Source organism: Trematomus bernacchii, unplaced genomic scaffold, assembly GCF_902827165.1.
Source record: "Trematomus bernacchii unplaced genomic scaffold, fTreBer1.1, whole genome shotgun sequence".
NCBI classification, from domain to species: domain Eukaryota; kingdom Metazoa; phylum Chordata; class Actinopteri; order Perciformes; family Nototheniidae; genus Trematomus; species Trematomus bernacchii.
The window spans coordinates 5,438,078-5,460,068 of NW_022987714.1; the positions used below are offsets into that span (position 1 = coordinate 5,438,078).

The 21,991-nt window shown below is 38.7% G+C and overlaps 2 protein-coding genes across 2 annotated transcripts; one reads left to right on the forward strand and one right to left on the reverse strand.

Annotated features, from left to right (window-relative positions):
* The first annotated feature begins 7,678 nt into the window (after positions 1–7,678).
* On the forward strand, positions 7,679–8,287 carry LOC117491824 (leptin-like). Its single transcript, XM_034141924.1, has 2 exons — positions 7,679–7,840; positions 7,923–8,287. The coding sequence occupies exons 1-2, from the start codon at positions 7,691–7,693 to the stop codon at positions 8,271–8,273; spliced, it is 501 nt and encodes a 166-aa protein (XP_033997815.1). The 5' UTR covers positions 7,679–7,690; the 3' UTR covers positions 8,274–8,287.
* Positions 8,288–9,139: 852 nt separating this feature from the next.
* Positions 9,140–18,394, reverse strand: rbm28 (RNA binding motif protein 28). Its single transcript, XM_034141887.1, has 20 exons — positions 18,036–18,394; positions 17,455–17,601; positions 17,243–17,367; positions 17,032–17,107; positions 16,820–16,912; positions 16,623–16,694; positions 16,392–16,491; positions 16,075–16,300; positions 15,902–15,972; positions 15,679–15,788; positions 15,508–15,581; positions 15,267–15,402; positions 15,010–15,074; positions 14,715–14,873; positions 13,356–13,505; positions 13,127–13,201; positions 12,903–13,026; positions 12,636–12,774; positions 11,574–11,697; positions 9,140–9,612 (listed from the first exon to the last, which is right to left on the reverse strand). Exons 1-20 carry the CDS (start codon positions 18,151–18,153, stop codon positions 9,472–9,474), a joined length of 2,325 nt encoding a protein of 774 aa, XP_033997778.1. The 5' UTR covers positions 18,154–18,394; the 3' UTR covers positions 9,140–9,471.
* Positions 18,395–21,991: the final 3,597 nt, after the last annotated feature.

Sequence of the window (21,991 nt, forward strand, 5' to 3'; positions counted from 1 at the left end):
TCCATAAAACTCTAGTTCTTGTGTTTCATGGCTGGCCAGGTCTTGTGCCTTGCGCCAGAGAAACCTCAAGCAAAGAATAGACTTTCTTAAAAAAATACTAATTTAAGTGTTTTAGTTCTGCAATATTCCCCTCCAGTTATTTCTTTTGCTTAAATGTCTTTATTAAGAAGTAAATATTTAACAGAAAAAAAATGGTAGCATAGTTCAGATAAACCCCCCTCTTTATTTTTATTTTCAGTCCCCTCCCACTGAAGAGCAGCAACACTAAAGCCCCAAACTGTGCTCATCTACTCTCCCTAACAATTGGCTAATAACAAAAGAAGAATAAACAAAGAAAACTGTTGTAGTAAATGTATCATTAAGTCTCACTTAAATATATAAACTTCCTTCTCTGGTTTTATTTTCCTGCAGTTTGAATGTATCAGTCCTAATGTAAGCTACGGCTATCACTCCCAAGCTTTTTCCCACCCTCAATACACAGATTGGCTTCCTATTTGTTCTCCAGCATTCAACAGACAGAAGGTGCCACTGTGACCATTATCAGGCGAATTATCATCATTTAACAGGGGCGGTTCTAGGGGGTGGGGGGGGGGCAACAGGGGCCAGTGACACTGACCAGGAACACTAACCAGGAACCCCCCTGTGGCCCCCCTCCAAAAAAAAGGTTACAATATTACGATTTATTGGAACTAAATCAAATCAGAGACCCGGATGTAGTGGAGATTAAACTGTTCATTATCTTATAAAAGCAAATACTGTTTATGTTTTTTTATTAAATTGTCACTTAAAGTTACTAAAACAAATACTCTAAAAAAACTACTGAAACAAAGGATTGTAACTTAAATTTACCAAAACAAATACCTTTACAAAAACAAATACCAATTAATGTATTTTATGTTTATTTTACACAATTATTTTATACTGTCTTTGTCTTTTTAACCCGCTCTCATGAAATAACTGCCCCAGCCTGGCCCCCCCCAGTACAATTGGTCTAGAACCGCCACTACTGTCTAACCACCAATCTTCAATCCCCTGTAATGTAGAATTTCATTGGCTGTTCCCCTTCCCATCTGTTGCTCTCTCCCCGTAAGACATTGCTTTTCTGTGTAACGGGGTCAGATGTCCTTTCCACATCAGTGGAACGGGTTATCTGTCCTTTCCAGCTGGAAATAAGATTGATTCTGTTAAATGCTATAACTTTTTATTAAAATAACACAACTTTGGTTTAAGCTTGTATATGTGTTCTTTTCTTACCAGAAGGTGATTAAGTGTGGAATTTCCACCACAAAAACGTTTTCAATTGAATTTGTACAGCAGAGTTTTAATGTCAGATCTTTAGTTTTTTAATGAGTCAGCTTCTGTTTGCTTCAGTGCCAAGGTCTGAGTTTGTGTGTGTTTTTACACAAGAGTGTTTCCCCTTCAGGCCTGCATTGATTTTAGAAAATGCAGAAGGTACACTACAATCTATTACCGTCTAATGTTTCAATGTGTTCTCTATTCTCTCTGCAGTGGGCATTTGAAAATAAATAAATAGTTACAAAAAGTGCAAAGTATCTCATAGCACAAAAATGGTCTTGAAAAAATACAACATTTATAGCATTCCTTTAAAATAGATTTGTTAAATAAAAATGTAATGTATCTCAAGTGATGGTTTCCACTTAATAATTATGGTACACTAGTTATGTAATGATAAATCAACTAGTTCTTCAGGAACAAAATCCAAAGAACGGAAAAAGCTGTTTGCTGTTTCAGTGACTTTGCCAAAACCTTTACAGTGCTGGGAGCTGACTGGCTAAAGCAAGCATTACTGTAAGTGTGTTACTGATGTTTTATTCAACATCCACACAAATGGTGGGAAAGCACATCAGTGAGCAGAACCCTAAAATATATTGGACCTTGCATAACATGCCAGTAATTGTAGTCTTCATGAATTCACTCATGTGTTTTAACTCATTAGTGAGAATGCTGTGCAACTTCAGCCTAATTTCAGCTACAGAAACCATTCAAATCAGCACATGATGGGAAACTTTAAATGTTTTAAAAATATGTTATACTTTTTGAAATATTCAGCTTTTTAAACTCTTTTTTTAACATGTAACTCAATGGGAGGAACCTTCAAATGCTCTTTTAGCTACACCGTTTGCAAAATGCTACTCCTTCCACATACTTTCAGCTAGAGACTTCATTCCAACTTTAAAACGATCACAAGTCATTCAGCTATTAAACTTGTTTTTCAGGTTTTTGATATCCTTTACAGTTTTTCAATTTCCAACGTTTAAGTTGTGGTACATTTTCAGGATGTTTTAGATTTTATAATGGGTGTCTATGGGACGACTCTTCAAATCCTCTTTTGCCTTCACCGTGTGCAAAATGCTTCTCCTTCCACATACTTTCAGCAAGAGACTTCATTCCAAATTTAAAACGGTCACAAGACATTCAGCTATTGAACTTGTGTTTCAGATTTTTGATATCTTATACAGTTTTTGACTTATCAACGTTTACGTTTTGGTAAATGTTTAGGCCGTTTTCGATTTTATAATGGGTGTCTATGGTAGGGACTCTTCGGGGCTAGAGTGCGTGACATCATCACTAAATCATCATTAGAGTGCAGAGGGTCTTAAAAATCTTCGAAACAAAATATTTTAAAACTGCTCTCAAAGCCAAAATATACACTCAAATCATTTCAAAAGATTTCAGGAGCATAATTAGTCTGGCCTGCTCAATTGCCTTCATCATATCAAACTGACCCACGGTTCTGGCCCAATAGTGATCTGAGTGACAAAAAGTCCACCTAGCCCCCCATGTTAAATTTGCCCGGATCTTTCTTCAGACCAGAAAGAAGTAAACTTTAGACAAACTGCTCCCATCTCCACATTGTACACACAAAACCCAAAAAAACAAACATAGATCAGTTCGTTGGGGTTCCCTGATGCTCACGGTCTGGTCATGTTTTTGATAGGAGCCATAGTTTTTGAACAGTTGCATGGCAAAATTGTCAGATATAATCCTCAATGCATTCTTAATGGGACTCAGTGCTGCAGTTGGTTACCGTGGTGTTGCTGGGCAGATTGGGGCCACACACCTGAGTGACAGACTGGTACACGCACACACAAACACTGGATGTCTATACTACATATGTTCACACACACACACACACACACGATGTCTATACTACATGTTCACACACCACATTACATTACATGTGATTTGTTAGACGCTTTTATCCAAAGCGACTTACATATATTCAGTACTGTGGGCAATCCCCACAGGAACAATTTGGGGTGAAGTGTCTTGCCCAGGGACACAACGACATGCTGATTGCAGTGGGACTAGAACTTGCTACCCCCTGATTTAAAGTCCAGCACTCTATCCACTGAGCCAAAGCCGCCCCCACACACACACACTAAACCGTGCTCCGCGCTGTAGTGGAAACGCGCCAAAACAGGCCGGCCAAAGGCCTTTGCCCACCTAACCATTGTTTTTATGGGATGACCTCCCATTTATTGACATCAGACATCTCATATTGTTTTTCTACACCTTGCACTCCCCAAAACCACACACCCCTTCAAAATAAAAGCCCTATAGATGTAATGCTACTTGAACTTATACTACTACGTACATCTGATATTTAACTCCTTCAGCCTACTTTCAGCTACAGAAACCATTCAACTATTAAATTATTCAGCTATTTCAGGACATTGAGGCTATACATTTTGTTGTGTATACCTTTTTTAAACCTTTTCTTTTAAATATTAAGCTTCTTCACTATTTGTCCTACTCTTCCAGTTTAACATTTCACTTTCAAGTTTTCAACAACGTCATTGCAATGCATTTGAGCTGTAACAATTTTGATTCAAATCATTTCACTTTTCTGCATTTCTCCGCTTAGTTCAGCAACACACTTACTTGGTTTTTGTAGCTAAAAGCAGCTACAGAGACCATTCAACTAATAAAATATTCAGCTTTTTCTGCATTTTCAGCTAAATTCAGCAACAAATGTACACAGTTTACAGCATTCGCACGCGTTTTCAGCAGGAAATGCATTTTCTAGTTTAATTGCTTAGTCCTTCTTAATATGTTGCCTTTAGAATATAAAACCAGCAAGGGACTGGACTTTTACATAGCTCCGACTTTGAAGCACCTACTCAATAAAAAGCTGATTCAGGATCTTTTCAGACCAGTTTTATGGTGTTAACGTCAATGGGTGTCTTGGGGGGGGAAACAACACGTCTTTGTGAATGGCAGCACATGCCCTGGATCTGAGTTCCCATCATGCCTGTGACTCATTCCGCCAAGTCCTGCTGAGTGGAATTCCTGGTTTCAATGCTACATCTGGACAAGTAATGTGATACTGTGTAAAGCCAATGACCATGGCATACTGAGGGAGCAGGACAGTAACACTTTGTTAACCTTTACCTCTGTATATTACTCTATATGTCATTTACTGTTAAAGTGATTACAGCCCCACTCTTAACCTTAAAGGGTTGATGCGTACGATGCATGCAGTATTTCTGTCTGCAGTTTGATTGAAGACGGGCACACTATTCTTCTGAGGCTGTGACTCATATGCTCTCATAAGTCATGTGACACAAAGTGCTCATGAATTATTAATGCAGCCTTGCAGTATCCCTCTGTCATACTCCAGGAGGGGACTTCTACTCCTGCAGGGATGCAGCCTGATTGATCCTCCACGATCCCAGGGATGAGGGATATCCACAGAGAATGCTCTCTCACAAAGCTGTTGCCTGCCCTTGTTTCTAATATAGAAACCACAACTGTGTAACTTTTCTTTTCGGAACAAGATAAAGTGTGCTTTTAACCATTGGCTAAATAACCAGATTTTTAAAGTAACAACTGTTTCAGGCAAAGAGGAAATACCCTGGATTTTAGGAGACTAGACTCACGCTCTACATCATGGCAAAATGTTTCCTGTAAACTGTTACGTCACATATTGACGAATACAACCCTGGTTTTGAATTAGTTTTAGCAACAGCAGCTTTCAATTATCCCAGATGTCCTGTTTTTTGCATGCGATAAATCTTTTTGATTTCAAGGGAACTCCCTAAACCACAATGGAAAAGTTTTAATAGGAACTCTAAAGAAAACAACCAAGGGAAATATGGGAACTTTCCATCCAATTATATGATTTACCTCAATCCCTGCAGTTCATCATCAATAACACACGAGTGCGATACTATAATCCATGTGTCTTAGCCTTTATTTTGCTTTAAATGTGGCGATGAGTCAGTTATTAATAGTTTTAATGGACCTCAACATGTGTTTGTGGATTCCCCGTATGACACATTTAACAGTTCACAGGATTTACTGTAAGTTACCTTGAGAGAGAAGTAAAATGACCATTATGCTTTTGTTCCCTCCGGATTCAGGATTCCCTCACACGCAGGTTCTTGCCCTCTCTGACTTCATCAGGCTTCAGAGAAACAGAAACCTGCTCAGAACTGACAGTCTCCTCCTCCCAGAAGAGCAACAACAGAAATCTGCTTCCAAAAATATCCACTCCAAATACAAAGATCTAAAAAGACTTTTCCCAAAAAGTGCCATTACATTTGAGCTAATTTAGAAGAGATCAGTCATATGGTGGACAAATATGTTCCTGCAATGTAACTGTGACATCTATACATACAGAAGGTTTAGATTATAAACATCTGGCATCTATATTAATACCACATGCGTGTGTTATTGTTGTCCATTGGAACATTAAATTCTGCAGAATTCATTGAGTACAATCGAATAACATGTCTATGTGTCTTGGTATGTGTTAGTGTCTTTAGAGGAAAGCGCCAAGGCTGAAAATATGTTTTTATCACTGATATTTAATTAAGAATCATTGGTAGTGAGTCTTAATACTGTGTGTGATTACTACTTTGTGCATATCAAATGTATAATATAGCCTAATATTACCAAGTACGTAACAATCCCTTTTGGTAATCTATCACGTACAAAATATGTAACTTTGCTTTAATACATTTGAATACAAATTAATTAAGAGAAAAAAGAAATATTCTATTAAAATGTTTGCATTTAGATAAAAGATATAAAAAGCCATAAATTAGGACAGGCAAATATCCATTTATAATATGCATCTTTAGTGGCATTTAAATATTCCAAGAATAATAAGTTCTTGGAATATTTGTATGCTACTTCTACTCCACTACAATTCAGAGGTAAATCGTGTACTTTTACTCTAGTACATTTATTTAATACTTTTAGTTACTTTTCAAATTTGTATTTGATGTGAAATATAATCAATACTTAAATAAAACTTTAGCTACACCTGGAGTAAATTCACAATCTAACCTGCAGTACACAAACTCATTAAAACTAGCTGCACCTTTACCAGCTTTGATAAACACATTAATGCATCAATAATTATAATTAAAACATATAATATATATTATTCTGAAATGTGCAGAATGAGTATTTTTACTTTTGGTACTTTTGAAGTATATTTTGATGCTAATACTTTTATACTTTTACTTGAGTAACATTTTGATCGCAGGATTTTTACTTGTAGCAGAATATTCATACACTCTGCTACTTCTACTTTTACTAAAAGGTCTAAGTACTTCTTCCACCTCTGCCTCAGTGTTGTTTTAACTGTACTATTTATATATTTTCTGCCACTGTATGTCTGTTTAGACACTTTATAAATATTGACATAACCTGCAGCATTAGGCAATGTTAATACCAGTGAAGATAATTCAGTAAAACATATGTTGCAGTCAAAGAATTACACAAAATATATAACTATACTATAGAGATTTTAAAATGTTATAAAAAGTCATTATACATTTAATTCTAATTAGTAAAGTAGTCATTGTAATTGTTGTTGTTCAGGAACATAGGCATGGTGTCTTTTGCACCTGCTAATCTTGATAAATGGTTTATGTAAATGTTTACCCAGTGACTCAAATGTGTCCTAGCGTAGTCAGCCAAAAAACCTACTTCCCACTGATGTCCCATCTCCTGCAGTACTAGGCAGGGGTTTGACATGGGGAGAGGTGTAAGTGAGAGGTTGAGGGGGGAACCAGGGGTTTGGAGAGAGGTGAGTAAGAGATGAGTCAACATCCGTCCACTATAAGATATCCTGATGGAGCCTTACAGTGGCAAACACATAGACATCCAGCAGAGGTAAGGTCAACAATTCCATCTCTATCTCCATCTCTCCTTTACTCCTCATTCAACTCTGCCATCTGTTTCACTGTCTGTAATCACAGTCACACTTTCACCTGTTAACATCTGTAACTTTTTACAGCTTTTTAAAGTATGTTTATCACTGGATTTATTTGTAAAATAGTTTGTTGTGTTTATAGAAAAAACGAATTATATTTGGATTAAATGTTGTGTGAGGTTTTAAAGCTCACACAACACATGTAGCAGATGTTTAGAAAGTAGAAATTGAGAATTATGTTGGCCAAAGTCAGTGATCTTTGTACCTGTTTCTAATAACACATATTTATATGCCATTATCTTACATGTACTGGGAGGAAGCATGTGTTTGATGATAAAAAGGTGATATGCAGACATGAACTAACACCTGCTGTGAGATGACAACAGTGACAGCAAGCGATGGATACACATTATTAGGTAGACTAACCTGTGTAATCTTCTTCACCTAGGAATACCAGTGCTATTCCATATTTGGTACATCCAGACACATTCTACAAATATGGACAACACTTTGGCGCTCCTGTTTCCTCTGCTGTTCATCTTCAGTGTGGGTACAGCTGCTCCTCTGCCAATGGACGTAGTAAACATGAAATCAACAGTTAAGCGGATTTCTGAAACGTTGGTGAACAGTCTGAACCAACACTTACAGGTAACATTTATTGTTCCGTTTGCGATGGAAATCATCAACAGTTGGATGAGTTATTTTTGACTGAATCGTGTTTTGCCTTTAGATGCAGGACGAATCTGGTTGGACGCTCAGTCCACCTGCTGCTGATCCGAATGGACCTTCCTCCGTAGTGATCGTCTTGGAGGGTTTTAATCGCAAGATAAGTAGTGACTCCTACTTTGCGGTGAAGCAGACCAAGCTTCATATCTCTTCACTGACGAGTTATGTCAGGGAGTGGATGAAGGCGCAATGCAGTGAGCAGCAGCCCAGAGGTTCAGAGCCAGCGTCGCTGCTACGGCTGAAAGAGCGGAGTCGACCCGAGTTCTCGGACACTGTGAGCACCGAGGCTCTCATGAGAGTAAGGGAGTTCCTCAACCTGCTGCTACAAAACCTGGATAATCTTGAATCTTGCTGAAAGACAGACCTCTGGACAAATATATGTAAGTCGCTGGCCACATTTTTTGTAAAAGATGTGTCCGCATATGGCAATGTTGAACTTTTGCAATGTGTTTTAAAGGAAATGTATTCTTGCACTTATGTTATTTATATACAAATGTATTTATTTATATACTTAAAATATGTATTTTATAACATTGTATTCATATTAGGATATTTTATTTTCCACACAACGTTTCCATGCAAACTGATCTGTACTCTACAAAGAGATAAATCCTTGTTCTGTGTTATGACACCACTGGTGTAGCAACAAAGAGCTCTGATCAAAAGGTGGACCTTTGCATTCATTCAGTCATGAAGCTGAATGAGGCTGGCTGCAGCAGAGGAAATGTCACAAAGGGAAGGGATGTCATCCCTGAAATCCAGGTTGACACTAAACAAGAATAACAGATGTGTTTGTATGAGAACTACAAGGACAGGAAGGGCAAAGGGCAACTTTCCTTTCAATGAAATGTAATCTGTTATTCCAGAATTGTTATTTACATCTGTAGAGCATATTTTATATATTATAGTCTAGACTTTTTTAAATAAAACTGAATAAATATTTACAGAAAGTAGATATGGGGATATGCAAGTTTGTTGGTGTTGTGCAATGAGTTTGGCGAGATCAGAATGAATGAAAAAAAGGCACGTAGGCCAGGTAAATACACAGTGGTGTGTGGCCTCTTGTATTCAAGTTTCACGAGTGGGACGATGAAGAGCTATCAGCTAATGATTAACAGGGACTGTTATTTTTAACAATATGGCTTATATTCAACTGACTTCAAATCTGTGAATGGGACGAATACGGTTTTCATATAAAAAAGTAAAGATTATAAAAAAAACACCAATTCAAGGGCTTTTAATATTTTTTTCATAAAAAGCCAAGTATATGAAAAACAACCACTTTTAGTTTATCAGCTTGTTTTTAGAAGAACAGTATGCGTTACAGAAACGCAGGAATAGAATGACTGAAGTTAGGTGACACAAACATTTCACAGATTGGCATCACATACTGTGAAATCTGACACAAAACTAAATTATAAGAACCACTGTACTTATTTTAAAACATCAGGATGTTGAATGTAGAGGACCTCTCTTGTGTTAATCTTAAACACTTAAGATTCAAACACATTCTCTCTCCACACTCATTCAGACACAAACACACAGACACTGCTTTAACTATCAAACCACTTGTTTTTTCTGACGTCGGTGTTCTTGTCACCGTTACCCATCAGCTTCTTCTTGTACTGCTCCACCAGGCTGTCAAACCGGTCCCCGTCCCTTCTCTTAAATTGCTTCTTTCCCGTATTAGCCTTCTGGAAAACAACAAAATGAAGAAAGTCAGAAACACATTTTACATTACATTGCATTTAGCTGGCACTTTCCTTCAGAGCAACTTACAATAAGGGCAATAAACCATAAAGATTCAAACTAAGGACAACAGGAAGAGTGCTGACATATTTACTTCAAACAACCATTGTAAGTTAAACTCTGAAGTGAGCTTTTTTTATTCGCCATCAAGGTGGGTATTCAGCTTGCGACGGAACTCTACTGTCCTGATATCAGTGGGAAGCTGGTTCCACCATTCAGGAGTCAGGACGGCAAAGAGGCGTGTCTTTGCTTTGCTGGTTCCACTTGGCAGTGAGGGAGTAGCAAGCCGATTGGTAGATGCAGAGCGACGTGCACGTGCTTGAGTGTATGGTTTGACCATGTACTGTTGTTTTAAAAAAAAGTCAAATAGTACTCCTGGCAAATTTACATTGATAATCATTTGCCAACCGCATGTTTGTGGCAGTGTGTATCTACAGATATATTTCCTTCTGCGTGGAGTTTCTAGGCAACTGTAGAGTTAAAGGTCTGGAGCACCCAAGAAGGAACACTAAACCTTTTCTCACTTGCTGAATTGCAAGGCTATTAAAGAAAGTTGACAAAAATGTGGTGTCCTAAAATAACAATACTTCAGTGAATCATCTGCAAAATGTGTTTATGCTTTAAAGGTCCCATGTCATGGCCATTTCTACTGATCATAATTCCATTGTTGAGGTCTACTAGAATAGATTTAAATTGTTCAATGTTCCCAAATCACATTGGTTTTCTCATACAGCATCTCTGTATAGTATGTGTATTCACTCTCTGTCCTAAATGGCTTGTTGGAGCTCCTGACCCCCCCCCCCTCCCTATGAGCCCACTGTGCTCTGATGTGTGTTTATGTGTTACAATGTCGTTAGCAATCAGAAAATGACACCAGTAAGGACAAACAGATGAGAATGCTGCGTGGGGTCTGGGTGCCGTGTTGGCGGCACGGTGCGAGGCTCGCTGCTCCGCCCTTTGAGACTCGAGGAGCCGACAGTGTGAGCTGTATTACTAGTGTCGTTTCCTGGTTGCTGCGTGGGGTCTGCGAGACAGCGAAACTCAGCCTGAACTCAGCCTGAGCACACACACGTGAGTGTGTGGCGAACTGTGAGTGGAGATCCACGCAGCCGCGGCTGAGAAAAGATAAAAGCTGAGTGTGCCGGCGAAACTCGGCGGAATATCGCGGCTGAGAAAAGATAAGGCTGAGTGAGTATGTGTGTGAGGAGCTCCACAGATTGGTCCTGCGTATGGTCACGTCACTGTACCCAGGAAGAAGAAAATGGAAAAGAGAAATCTCCAACGGGGCGTTCTGGGGCAGCATAGACAGGTCTTTTCTGTGTTGGTGACCAGAAAAGCATGACATGGGACCTTTAATGCAATTCACCTGGAAGTTATACACTTTTTAACAATATCCACATTGTAAAATAAAACATTTTTACCATCCACAGTTTTAAGATTTTTTGTTTTAAAAGCTTTCCAAAGGTCTATATTATTCAGGTATTTTAACAACAAACAAATCCACTAACCAAACCATTGGAGAATGTCTCATATTCTGCAGGGATTCTTTTGTTACCTGCTCATTTTTGACGGCAATGCCAACCAATAAAATAAAGAGTTTGATTCACTGATCAATATACCGTCTTGGTCACAATTGTGTTTGCACCATCACACAACTTAAGGTTTATTACACAATGTTTTGTTACCTACAAAGGGGGGGTGAACATACTAAAGAATAGGTAAGTGTTTAACCAAATTAATTCCATTTGTTTGGTCCTGGGTGGTAAGAGTTTTAAAATTAGAAGTGGACCAGCTACTGTTTCAGCATTTTGTGATAAAGGGGCACCTCAGCAGCTCTTTGTGTCGAGATGTTTGTGATCATGACCCGAGATTACAAATAGGAATATGCAATGCAATTTGTACAAACCTGGTTTCTGGGCTGTGTGGGCTGTGTGGGCTTTTCGATCTGTTGTTTTTGACGTTCTTTCCTTCCTGTTCCGGGCCGAGCTTTCTTGGGTGGGGGGGCCTGCGGCTTTCCTTTGTCACGCATTCTGCAAAGACAGCATCGTTCACAAACTGCAACCTTAGCATGAGGGTCACTGCTGAGTCATAATCACTCTTGACATTCTCCTACTCTTTTTAAGGATTGTTTGTAACATGACAGCCTAACAAAGGTTACATCATTTGCCCAAATTGGGAAACACTACCACAGTTTCTACAGACATTTTAAAAACAACTTTACAAAAAACTAAATTGAAGAAAAAAACAGCTAAAATTGTTGTGAGGTTTTAACACGTCGTGCACAAAATACATTTAGCGTGGTACTTGATTCCCTGATGCTGTAAAAATATTGGTTGAATGGGAACTTTTTATTGAATTTGTATTTTCCCTTGTTGTTGATGGCTAATCTCCCTGCCGCAAACAACATGTGAGTTTTGTTGGTTTCACTACTTTGAACTGTGTGACAGAGGCATAGGGAAAACATATTTTTTTAATGGATGTTACCAATTATTTTAAGATTTTAAAAATGACATATTTGAAAAGGACTTGTTGAATTATTAATTCAATGCCATTTAGAAATGTTAAAGGATCCACAGGAACCCTGACTGCTTTACATTTGTAGTAATCTAAGTAAAATGTAGTTTTAGTTGTTTGGCTCTGATACTTTTAACAGTACACTAGGCAAGTGAGCAAACACATGAGCAAAATCCACAAACATAATGCTGCCAAACATGTTGTTGTTATTTTTGTATTGGTATTCTTTTTGCCTGGATACTAAGAAAACTAAGAATTGCTTTGTGGAAGTTAATGGGATCCAAATACAATTGTATACAACAATTGTACACAGCTTGGTTGTTAATAAATAGAGCTAGATCTGTTTTACACCTTGGTATTGCTCTGTTGTTTTAAATGTCTCAATTGTTTATGCATATCCTCAAAACACAGCGCATTGTAAACAATCGACCCGTGAAGGTAGTGAGAACTGTACCTGATCTTAGGCCCCCGATGGGAAGGGAAGGCTAGAACCTTTCTTCGTTTCTTCCCGTTCTGCAAATCCACATGTTCGACCTCAGGTTTCGTCTGGAAGCCCGAAAACTGTCCGGACTGCTTCTGGTTTTCAAGAGGAGCTAATGAACAAAAAAAGTGGACAGAGTTAAACAAATATATATATATCAAAAGCTTAGTTGATATTGATTGAGTGTTCAAAAGTCGTTAAGGTCGAAGGAACATTTATACAGAAATGATATCGTCGAACCTTTCTCGTTTCCAGTCTGTACGGATGAGGTCGCTGCTTTATTTCCATCTTTACTGGCCCATTTTCCATCTGCCGGTGTCTGAGGTTTCCCTCCTCCTTTTTGCAGCCGATTTTGTAAGAATTCCTTCAAAGACATACATTTGGGGTTAATTTGGAAATCAAAAATGAAATTTTAAAAAGTATTCTTTGTAACCATGACATGAAATGAATTGATAGAAACGCACCTTGTTCCTTTGTTGACGGATTTCTTTTAATTTAAGTTTCCTTGTATCCTCCAGGGAGAACTCAACGATCGGTCTCTGCAGGATGACATTAAGATATAATCCGGTGTGCAAAATGAAATAATCACCACAGTGTGAAGTCAACATTTTCTAAGGCCAAATAAATACAGTGGCAACAAAGCAAAAACATAGCTCATAATAAAACCGATAATAGATGTCAGCAAAAACCCACCTTGTGTGAGCCGAAGAGGTCAGGGTTGTTGTTAAGGTAACGAAGTGTGCTGAGAGCATGCTCGTGCTCTTGAAACTGGACGAAGCCGTAACCTAACGACTGTCCGTTCGACTGACCCTTCTCTGGCTTCTTGTCATACATCACCCGACACTGAATGAGAAACAGAGGTAGACACAGAGACAGCATGAACAAGAATGAAAACACCACCCCCTAGTGGACACACAGAGGCAGTGTTTTAAACTATGACGACAACATTCATAAACGCTACTGGCATAAAATGATGTCCAGGAAGGTTGCAAATTAATGACTGCTACAAAAAAAATACTAACAGTAGCAGCGACGTGCAGTCAGTGGAGGCAGGGGAGGCAGAGCCTCACCTGTCATACTCCAATGTAACGGAAAAACAATTAAAGAAAAACTAAATAATAATAATAATAAAATGTCTCCACTGATCTTGTGTAAATGTGATTTATGTATGATTCCAATCGCATTTTATAGTCAAAATCAGCAAATTTGCCCGAGCTCCGCTACGGGAGCGATGAGAAAGTGAGGCAGGCACGAGCACTGCCTCTCGTAAGCCCACAGTAACTTGCTGGAGCGCGGGCACTAATTTAGCGCGGCCACTTATTTTGTGAGCGCGCTCAAGCCATTTACTGTGGGGTGACCGACGCATTCTCAGGTGAGGCACAGATGAGCTCTGCCTCAATTCAGAATGTGTCACCCCACAGAAACTGGCTGGAAAGCGGGCCCTAAGCGCATGCCTGTTACCATCTCACTGTAGGTCACCAATGTAATGTTTGTAGATCCCTTTATTACATTTATCCTCGCCATCCATAGTCTCTAAATAACTTATTTCACGTATATATGATATTTAGGCTCGTTGGTCTCATCATACAACGGCAAATCACCAGGAGAGGCAGCCATAACCTCTGCCGCACTGAAGGGGGCGCACGTGAGCCCACAGGTTCTTGTTGCTACTGTTATTCTACCGCAAACAACAAAGAAACTAGACTTTTGAAACTACAGGAAGATAAGCAGGACTTTTACAAAACAGTAATAGAGATTGTTGTCCAGAAGGATAGCATGGACTTATATTCAAGTCAAGGTAAGACCACAACTGTAATGAAAATGGGATCTTACTTGGAAAGAACAATCCAATATTTAGATTTGGGTATCCTTTTGTTGATCGGTCTGTTTAAAATTAATCATAGCATCAGACTAAAAAAGCTTTTGAAAATAACAGAATATTTCGATTAAGGTCAAAATAGGCTATAATATTTGTAAATCTGACTCTGAAAGAGTCCGTGCCTCACCAGCCATGAACCTCACCGCACGTCACTGAACAGTAGTGCTTCTCACCTCGTTGATGCGTACTCCTTTGTCCCCTTTCACTGCTTGGAGGCAGAGTGCTTTGAGTTTTTTGTTGTCCACTGACTTGGGCAGGTTATGGACACAGAGACGATTCTTTGAAACAAACACATTTAAGCTCCGAAGCTTGGTCTTCTTTATTTCTTCAAACTAAGGGAGAGAGACAACACCAGAAATATCCTTTAATATAAAAGCAATCAGAGAGATGATGAGGGTAAGATTGAGCATTAAATAGATCATTCAGAAAGTAAAACTGTGTTAAATGGTTACTGAAAGATGAACTCACTCTGGTTCTTTTGGCCATGTCTGCTTCAGGGACATTCTCTGCAGGCTTGGTTCCAGCACGGATCACTGGGTGTGGAAGCAAAAGTTAAATCATAATGTATAGGAAAAGATTTAAGAGAAGTGACTACTCGGCCTATTTGTATAACTTACTAGGGACCATGCAAAGCTTTCTAAAATGTTGTTAATCTTACTAATAGAGGGAGAGAACTGACAGGGTGCAAAGAAGGAGAAAAGAAGAGCATGAAAGGGTGTACTCACAGCCCTCTCTGGCCAGGTAGAGGTTCCTGGTGCCTGTTTCTACTTTCACTTTGTCCACTTTCAGCTTGGAAGCATCCTCTCTGGTCACCGCTGCCACAATCATCAGCTTTCTGCCATCCAAACGGATACCAGCGCTCTGCAACAAATAACCCAATGTTACAACAAGACAGCAATTGCACAAAACTGGAGAACAAATTGACAACAAAAAAAAAATTATAGTTAATTACTCGGAATATATTACCTCAGCCTCATCCTGTGATGCAGCCAGGCATTTGTCTGCAGCCTCTTTATTCTTAAACTGAGCAAATGCACAACCTGAAAGAAAAAGAAAAAAAGCCAAAATAAGTCCATCAACCGGTTTTCGCAAACAATAAAGATAAGAGTTTTTTTCATCCAAGCACTGGTAACTGACCTTTTGAATGTCCTGTGTCTGGGTGGAGAACAACCTTTATGTAATTAAGCTCTCCATACTTTAAGAGTACTCCCTCCAGATCCTCTTCCTCTGTGTCAAAGGACAGGTTCCTAACACAGCCAGAAGGAAGATAAACAAAGATGGCAGTAAATAATTAGTGAGTAAGCATGAGTAGATATTTTGAAAGCATGTTTAAGATTAAGGAGAGAGAACAATGTCAAACCTGAGGAATATTGTTCTGCCTTCTGGTACGTCTGAAGGGAGAAGTTTCTTGGCTTTCTTCTTTTGGCTGGAGATAAAGGAGCAGTGTCAAAACAACATTTTCATTGACATTTTTATTAACATTACATGCAAAAATAATAAGAGAAACGTAAGCAGATAATTGATACCTGATTCTTCATCATCATCCTCGTCATCCTCATCACCCTCACTCTCATCTTGATCGTCCTCTGAATCAAGGTTACTCTTATCCTCGTCGTCATCGTCGTCTCCCTCCTGGGACACATCATCATCATCTTCTTTCTCATCGTCTGCCTCCTCCTCCTCCTCCTCACTGTCTTGTTCCTCACTATCATCTTCATCTCCCGATTGGGACTCCTCCACTTCAGGTTTGGTAGTGACTCTGTGAAGATGTTTTAAAGAAATAACCCGGTAAAGTAAACCAGTTTTAACCTGTTGACATATTAACAAAGCTTTAAATGTGAGATCCACACTTTTTCTTTGCAGGAGCTGCTTGCGGCTTTTCTTCTTCCTCGTCTTCACTGTCACTCTTTGAGGCTGACGGTTTCGCTGTTGCCTCAGTAACTTTAGCTCCTATTAGGTAAACAAAAAAAGTGTTATGAATAGGAATTATTGTATTTTAATGTAGACATGTCTTCTCATGAAGAGTAGGAGAAACAATGCATTAATTTTCATTTTTTTCTGTGTGTTTTTAAAAATATTACCTGCACTTGCGGAAGACTGTGTGGCGATAAACTTGTCCTTAGGCACAGCCCAGTCAATTGCTACCTGCCGACCTGTGAATGAAACAATGACATTTAAAAACACAGTCACAAGATACGGACTAATTCTTATTTTCCAAATAATATGCCAACAATGAAAAGTGTTTCTCCCACAACAGTAAAATGTCTCACTGACTAACCTTTTATTTCCTTCAGGTTCATGGCAGTTAGTGCTTTTGCTGCCTCAGACACATTTTTAAATTGGACAAATGCAAATCCTCGCATCTTCCCATCTGTAGAAAAACATTAAAATGGGAAATAAGCAATCAACCAACTTAAGGGGCACACAATCATTTAACTATTAATTATTTTGATTATTTCTCCATCCAGTTAGAATAACAAATATTTTTACCAGGTTTGAGGGCAATTTTGTTCTCACGGACTGTTCCAAACTTGGAAAAAACTTCTTTTAAATCATCTTCCGAGCACTGTAACACAACAATTGTGACAGATCTAAGCAACTAGTGTCCCACTTTAACAGCATGTATGTCACTGAACTTCAGAGGATGGTTAAAAAACGGTGCTCGTCAGTTGCTCCATTGCTCAACCATAGCATACAGTACCTTAAAACTCAGGTTCCTGATGATGAGTCTAGCTTTCAGATGCGTTTTCCTAATGCCTTTGGTTTTCTCCTCATTTTCCTTTGGAGCTGGAGCTGGAACTGGAGCTGGAGCTGGCTCTTTAGGTGCTAAATGACAACATGAAAAAGTCATCAAGTACACAAGGCGTGAAAGCACTCACAGTTGCTCTTATTCGGACATGTCTTTATACACACCTGTTTTCCTTTTGTCTTTTATTTTCTTCTTCGCCACCGATATTGAAAGCTTCTTTCCATCGAATTCTTTTACATCTTTCATGGCTCGCTGTGCATCTTCCTCCATGGAAAATGTGACATAGCCAAACCCCCGACATTTTTCCGTGCCTGGTTTATAATTAAAAGATAGGTTATAACTTATTCGTATCGTTGCGTTTAAATAAATCTCTGACTACTTCTTACTTTGATCTCAGGTAGAAGTTATTTAAGATTTAGTAGACCATAACATAAAATGAAATAGAAACATTTAAAATAGAAAATAAAACATAAGTAAAAGGAAAATAGATATTGACAATGAAACATAAATGTCTGAATACTTTCTGTGAAATATCGATATGAAGGGCCAATTTGACAGTAGGACATTCTTTACATGAAGTGTGTAAGGAATAGCATATTACATAAATATAAATGTTAACAGTAGGCTATGGTGCAGTGTGAAGACACATGTTACAGAAGAATGAACAACGTATTTTGCCTCCAGCTAGAGATCATTTTCACTTTAAATGATTTAGACCGCGAATAAATAACAGTACAAACATCACCTTTGTCTCTGACCACGAAGCACTGTTTAACAGGACCAATTTCAGAGAATATTTCCTCCAGTCGTTCATTTGAAGCTGAAGCTGGCAGAGAACCAACGAATAAAGTCAGCGCTGGCATGGCTCTGCTGCCGAGCTAACGCTAGCGGTTAGCAGGCTAACGTTGGCCTTTTCTGTCTCGGTAATAATTCACAAGGTATCTCTTATTTGTTAACAATCCCGTATTGGGTGTTAATATCCAACTATTCGATGCCACACGGATCTGAGAGGTAAATAATGCTCAAAAACTGTAAAGCTTGAACAGCACTAGCTTTCAGATCAAGTCGCATGTTTACATGCGTGGGCAGCCATCTTGGAAATGTAACGGAAATGATCTCGAAATAAGAGCAGGCATTTACTTTGGAAAGCCTGCCGCCTATCGTCCCGGAGGTTTACTCATTTGTTTATGTTACAAAAAAAAAGCTGTTTAAAGGTTGTGTTAGATTCATTAAAATCATATTATCAGGATAGTTATTGTGTAGCCTTTTGCTTTATCTCAGGCTGATCACCATTCTGGCGGGACATCAGATGACAGAGGGGAGGATCCACATCATGAAATGGTAGTTTTTTGCATTGACTGATCCAGACTTAAGAAATTGGACTCACTGGTGGACTTATGACTATGCTACTTGGTCACTGATATTTTTTTTTGAATGCATTGCCACTGTGCATTGCCACATGGTCATCGTTCGTCCGTCATGTACTGTCTTTGTATCCTGCTTGAATGCTCTTTTTACGATGCCTCCCTCAGGAATAGCCCCTCTTTTTTTTAATTGAATTAATTTGATTTCTACTTTTCTGTCTCTCAGAGTGACGATGAAGTAGAGATGGCTGCAGACGACGAAGGAACAGATCAACAACATGAAATGGTACAACATAAACATGCAGGGATTGTTTTACTTATTAAAAAAAGAATTTATTCTGTTAAAATCCATGACCTTTGCTACATTACAGGTAGCAGTAAGAGACAACACAGTTTTCCATGATGATAAGAATACAGATTTATCCGACACAAAATAAATTGGGTTACAAATATTTAACAAAATGTATCTTATTATTTTATAACTTATAGTTAACATTAATATTATTTTCACTGTACTGTATGCACATACGACTTTCACCCGCACTGCTACCTTCCCATTTAAATATATTTTGTTGCTGCATGCTATAACACCTGCATTCCCTATGGGCATCAATAAAGATCCATCTTATCTTATAGCCTTTTGCTGTCTCTCAGGCTGACCACCTGTCTGGAGGGTCATCAGAGGACGGAGGGGAAGATCCAAACCATGAAATGGTATAATTTGTGCAGGTCCACTTTGTTCCAGAAAGACAAATTGGTGTTTGGCTTAACTACGACTTCTGCTGCTCTTATATTACAGAACTCTGACCGAGGCACAAACACTTCAGATGAAAGTGCAGGCGAAGATGTAATGGTGTGTAAGATTGTTTTCATTATTATAATGGCAAACATGTATCTCCTCTGCTTAGCAAACAGTTTAGTATTTCTGGTGGTAACAATATAGTGCTTCTTTAGGACACAATGGATTATAGCTGTATAAGTTTATTTAGGACAGACCAGGTAATGTTAACAGCATGACACTAAATCAGAGCCCACTGTTTATGATTACATCATCAAGATCACACTGGAACTATAAACGTTGTTGATTAACATAAAGAAGGTGATTGGCTGAATTAGGAGTTAAACTGGGAAAATGCTCTTCTGCACCTGGCCTAAATACAGGACTGGATATGATCACAACTAACTTTCTGTATCTCTGCAACTTCTGTATTATAGAATGAAGATAGAGCTAACTCAGTTCCATCTGGTGACGACACTCCCGAAGATCCAATGGTGAGATCATTTAGCTGTGTTTATTTTTGCTTAAATATTGAAAATATAGACATTTTATTTTGGTATTGACATATAATGTGTTATCCTTTTTATTAGGAGCATGTATTTGACCCTACCTTCAATGGTGAGAAGAAGATCTATGCTGGTTCTTCAGTTACCATGGCAGCTCTCCTTCTTCTTCTCATGGCTTTTATCCTGAAGCATGGCCTGTCAAAAGCAGCGACCAAACACCTCCTCGAGCTCCTAAACTTTGTGGTGCCCGGATGTGTGCCAAAGTCAGTGTGGTATTTAGAGAAATACTTTCTTGATTACAATGACAAAACAGAAATTCATTTTTACTGTCCCAGATGTGCAAACTACCTCGGTGTTGAACCAGGTAATGAGTGTGGGGTGTGCCAGCAGAGCTTGAACAGAAAGGGTCTACTTGAGAAGGCATACTATTTCCTTGTAATGCCACTTAAAGTGCAACTGAGAAATATCCTTGCCAATGTCCAATCAAAGCTAGGCAAGCATTTCACAAGAGATGCCTCCATTTCTGATATCAACACTGGAAGTGAATACAGACGCGAGGCTCAGGAAGTCAACACTGACAGTATTACACTAACCTTCAATTGTGATGGCGCCCCTGTGTTCAATTCATCAAAAACTTCAATTTGGCCCATCTTGTGTACTATCAATGAATTACTATTTGTGGATAGATGTAAAAATGTTCTATTGCATACATTATGGTTTGGCAAAGGGAAACCCAAGGTTCAAAGTTACTTCACCCCATTCATCCATGAACTTCAAAAACTGAGGGACACAGGATTCTATTGGAAAGATGATAATGGATTAGAACATCACACCAGAGTAACAGCTAAAATATGTATTTGTGATGCAGTAGCAAGGGCAATGGTGCAGAACTTTAAACAGTTCAATGGAGAATTTGGATGTGGTTTTTGCTACCACAAAGGGGAGGTGGTACCAAAAGGCAGAGGTTTTACTAGAGTCTATCCTGTACAGATAGTTGGATGTGAACTGAGACAAATGGCTGAAACTGTACAACTTGCCGAGTTAGTGATGGAAAACGGTGATGACAAAGCTCAAAGGGGTGTTAAAGGACCAAGTCCACTGATCCTGTTGCCATCATTTGACCTTATCAAAGGCTTTATACCAGACTACATGCATTGTTTTTGTCTTGGTGTAGTGCGTCAATTTGTTAATCTTTGGTTTGACCCTCATTATGCCAACAAGAACTTTCACTTGACTCCTCTTCAGTTAGATGACCTGGACAAAGCTTTGTGTAAGATTCAGCCACCAAATGAAATTAGAAGAAATCCTAGGCGCTTAAGTGAGAGGATATATTGGAAAGCTTCTGAGTGGAGGGCATTTGCTCTTCTCTATTCCCCTGTAATATTAAGGACTGTTTTGCCAGGACTTTACTACAAACATTGGATGCTTCTTGCATGTGCGGTTCACATCCTCCTATCCCAGTTTGCCACTCATGATGAGCTCAATTGTGCAGAGTTATGTTTAGTTCAATTTGTAGCAAAAGTACCAGATCTTTATGGACCTGAACATTGTTCATATAACTGTCATATGTTGACACATCTTACCCAGAGTGCCAGGGACTGGGGTCTTTTATGGGCCAATTCAGCATTTCTGTTTGAAGATATGAATGGAAAACTCTTGCAGTTGTACTCTGGCACGCAATCAGTTTCTTCACAGATTTTTAAGAATTTTTTTTCATATCAGAAAGTTGTAAGAAAAGGAAATGCTTTACTCCAGGATTCAAGCAGAGAAATGCAAGATTTTTTCTTTTCCCTGACCAGTAGTAACATTGTTACGAAGTCAGCAAACTGCATAAGAGAACATTTAGTCACTTTAGGATGTGGCTCTCACAGACTGTTACATGTGAGGGAGATTGCTGCACTGCAAAACAGTAGTTTACCACAAGGTACCAACATCTTAATAGTGTAACTGAATACAAGCGTTGTGTGTATAAAAACATTTTAGTCACCACCAGAGACTACAGTATGCATTTCAAAAGAAATAATTCAGTGATAGAAACCTCAAATTGCTTTGG

Bases quoted from the DNA above. Each gene is read 5' to 3' on its own strand.
- LOC117491824 (XM_034141924.1), top strand. From the start codon at position 7,691: ATGGACAACACTTTGGCGCTCCTGTTTCCTCTGCTGTTCATCTTCAGT. The intron at 7,841-7,922 runs GTAACATTTATT...TTTTGCCTTTAG, and splicing joins GTCTGAACCAACACTTACAG to ATGCAGGACGAATCTGGTTG.
- rbm28 (XM_034141887.1), bottom strand. From the start codon at position 18,153: ATGCCAGCGCTGACTTTATTCGTTGGTTCTCTGCCAGCTTCAGCTTCA. The intron at 16,492-16,622 runs GTAATATTTTTA...TTTACCTAATAG, and splicing joins ACAGTCTTCCGCAAGTGCAG to GAGCTAAAGTTACTGAGGCA. The intron at 13,506-14,714 runs GTGAGAAGCACT...TTTCTCATTCAG, and splicing joins AAGGAGTACGCATCAACGAG to TGTCGGGTGATGTATGACAA.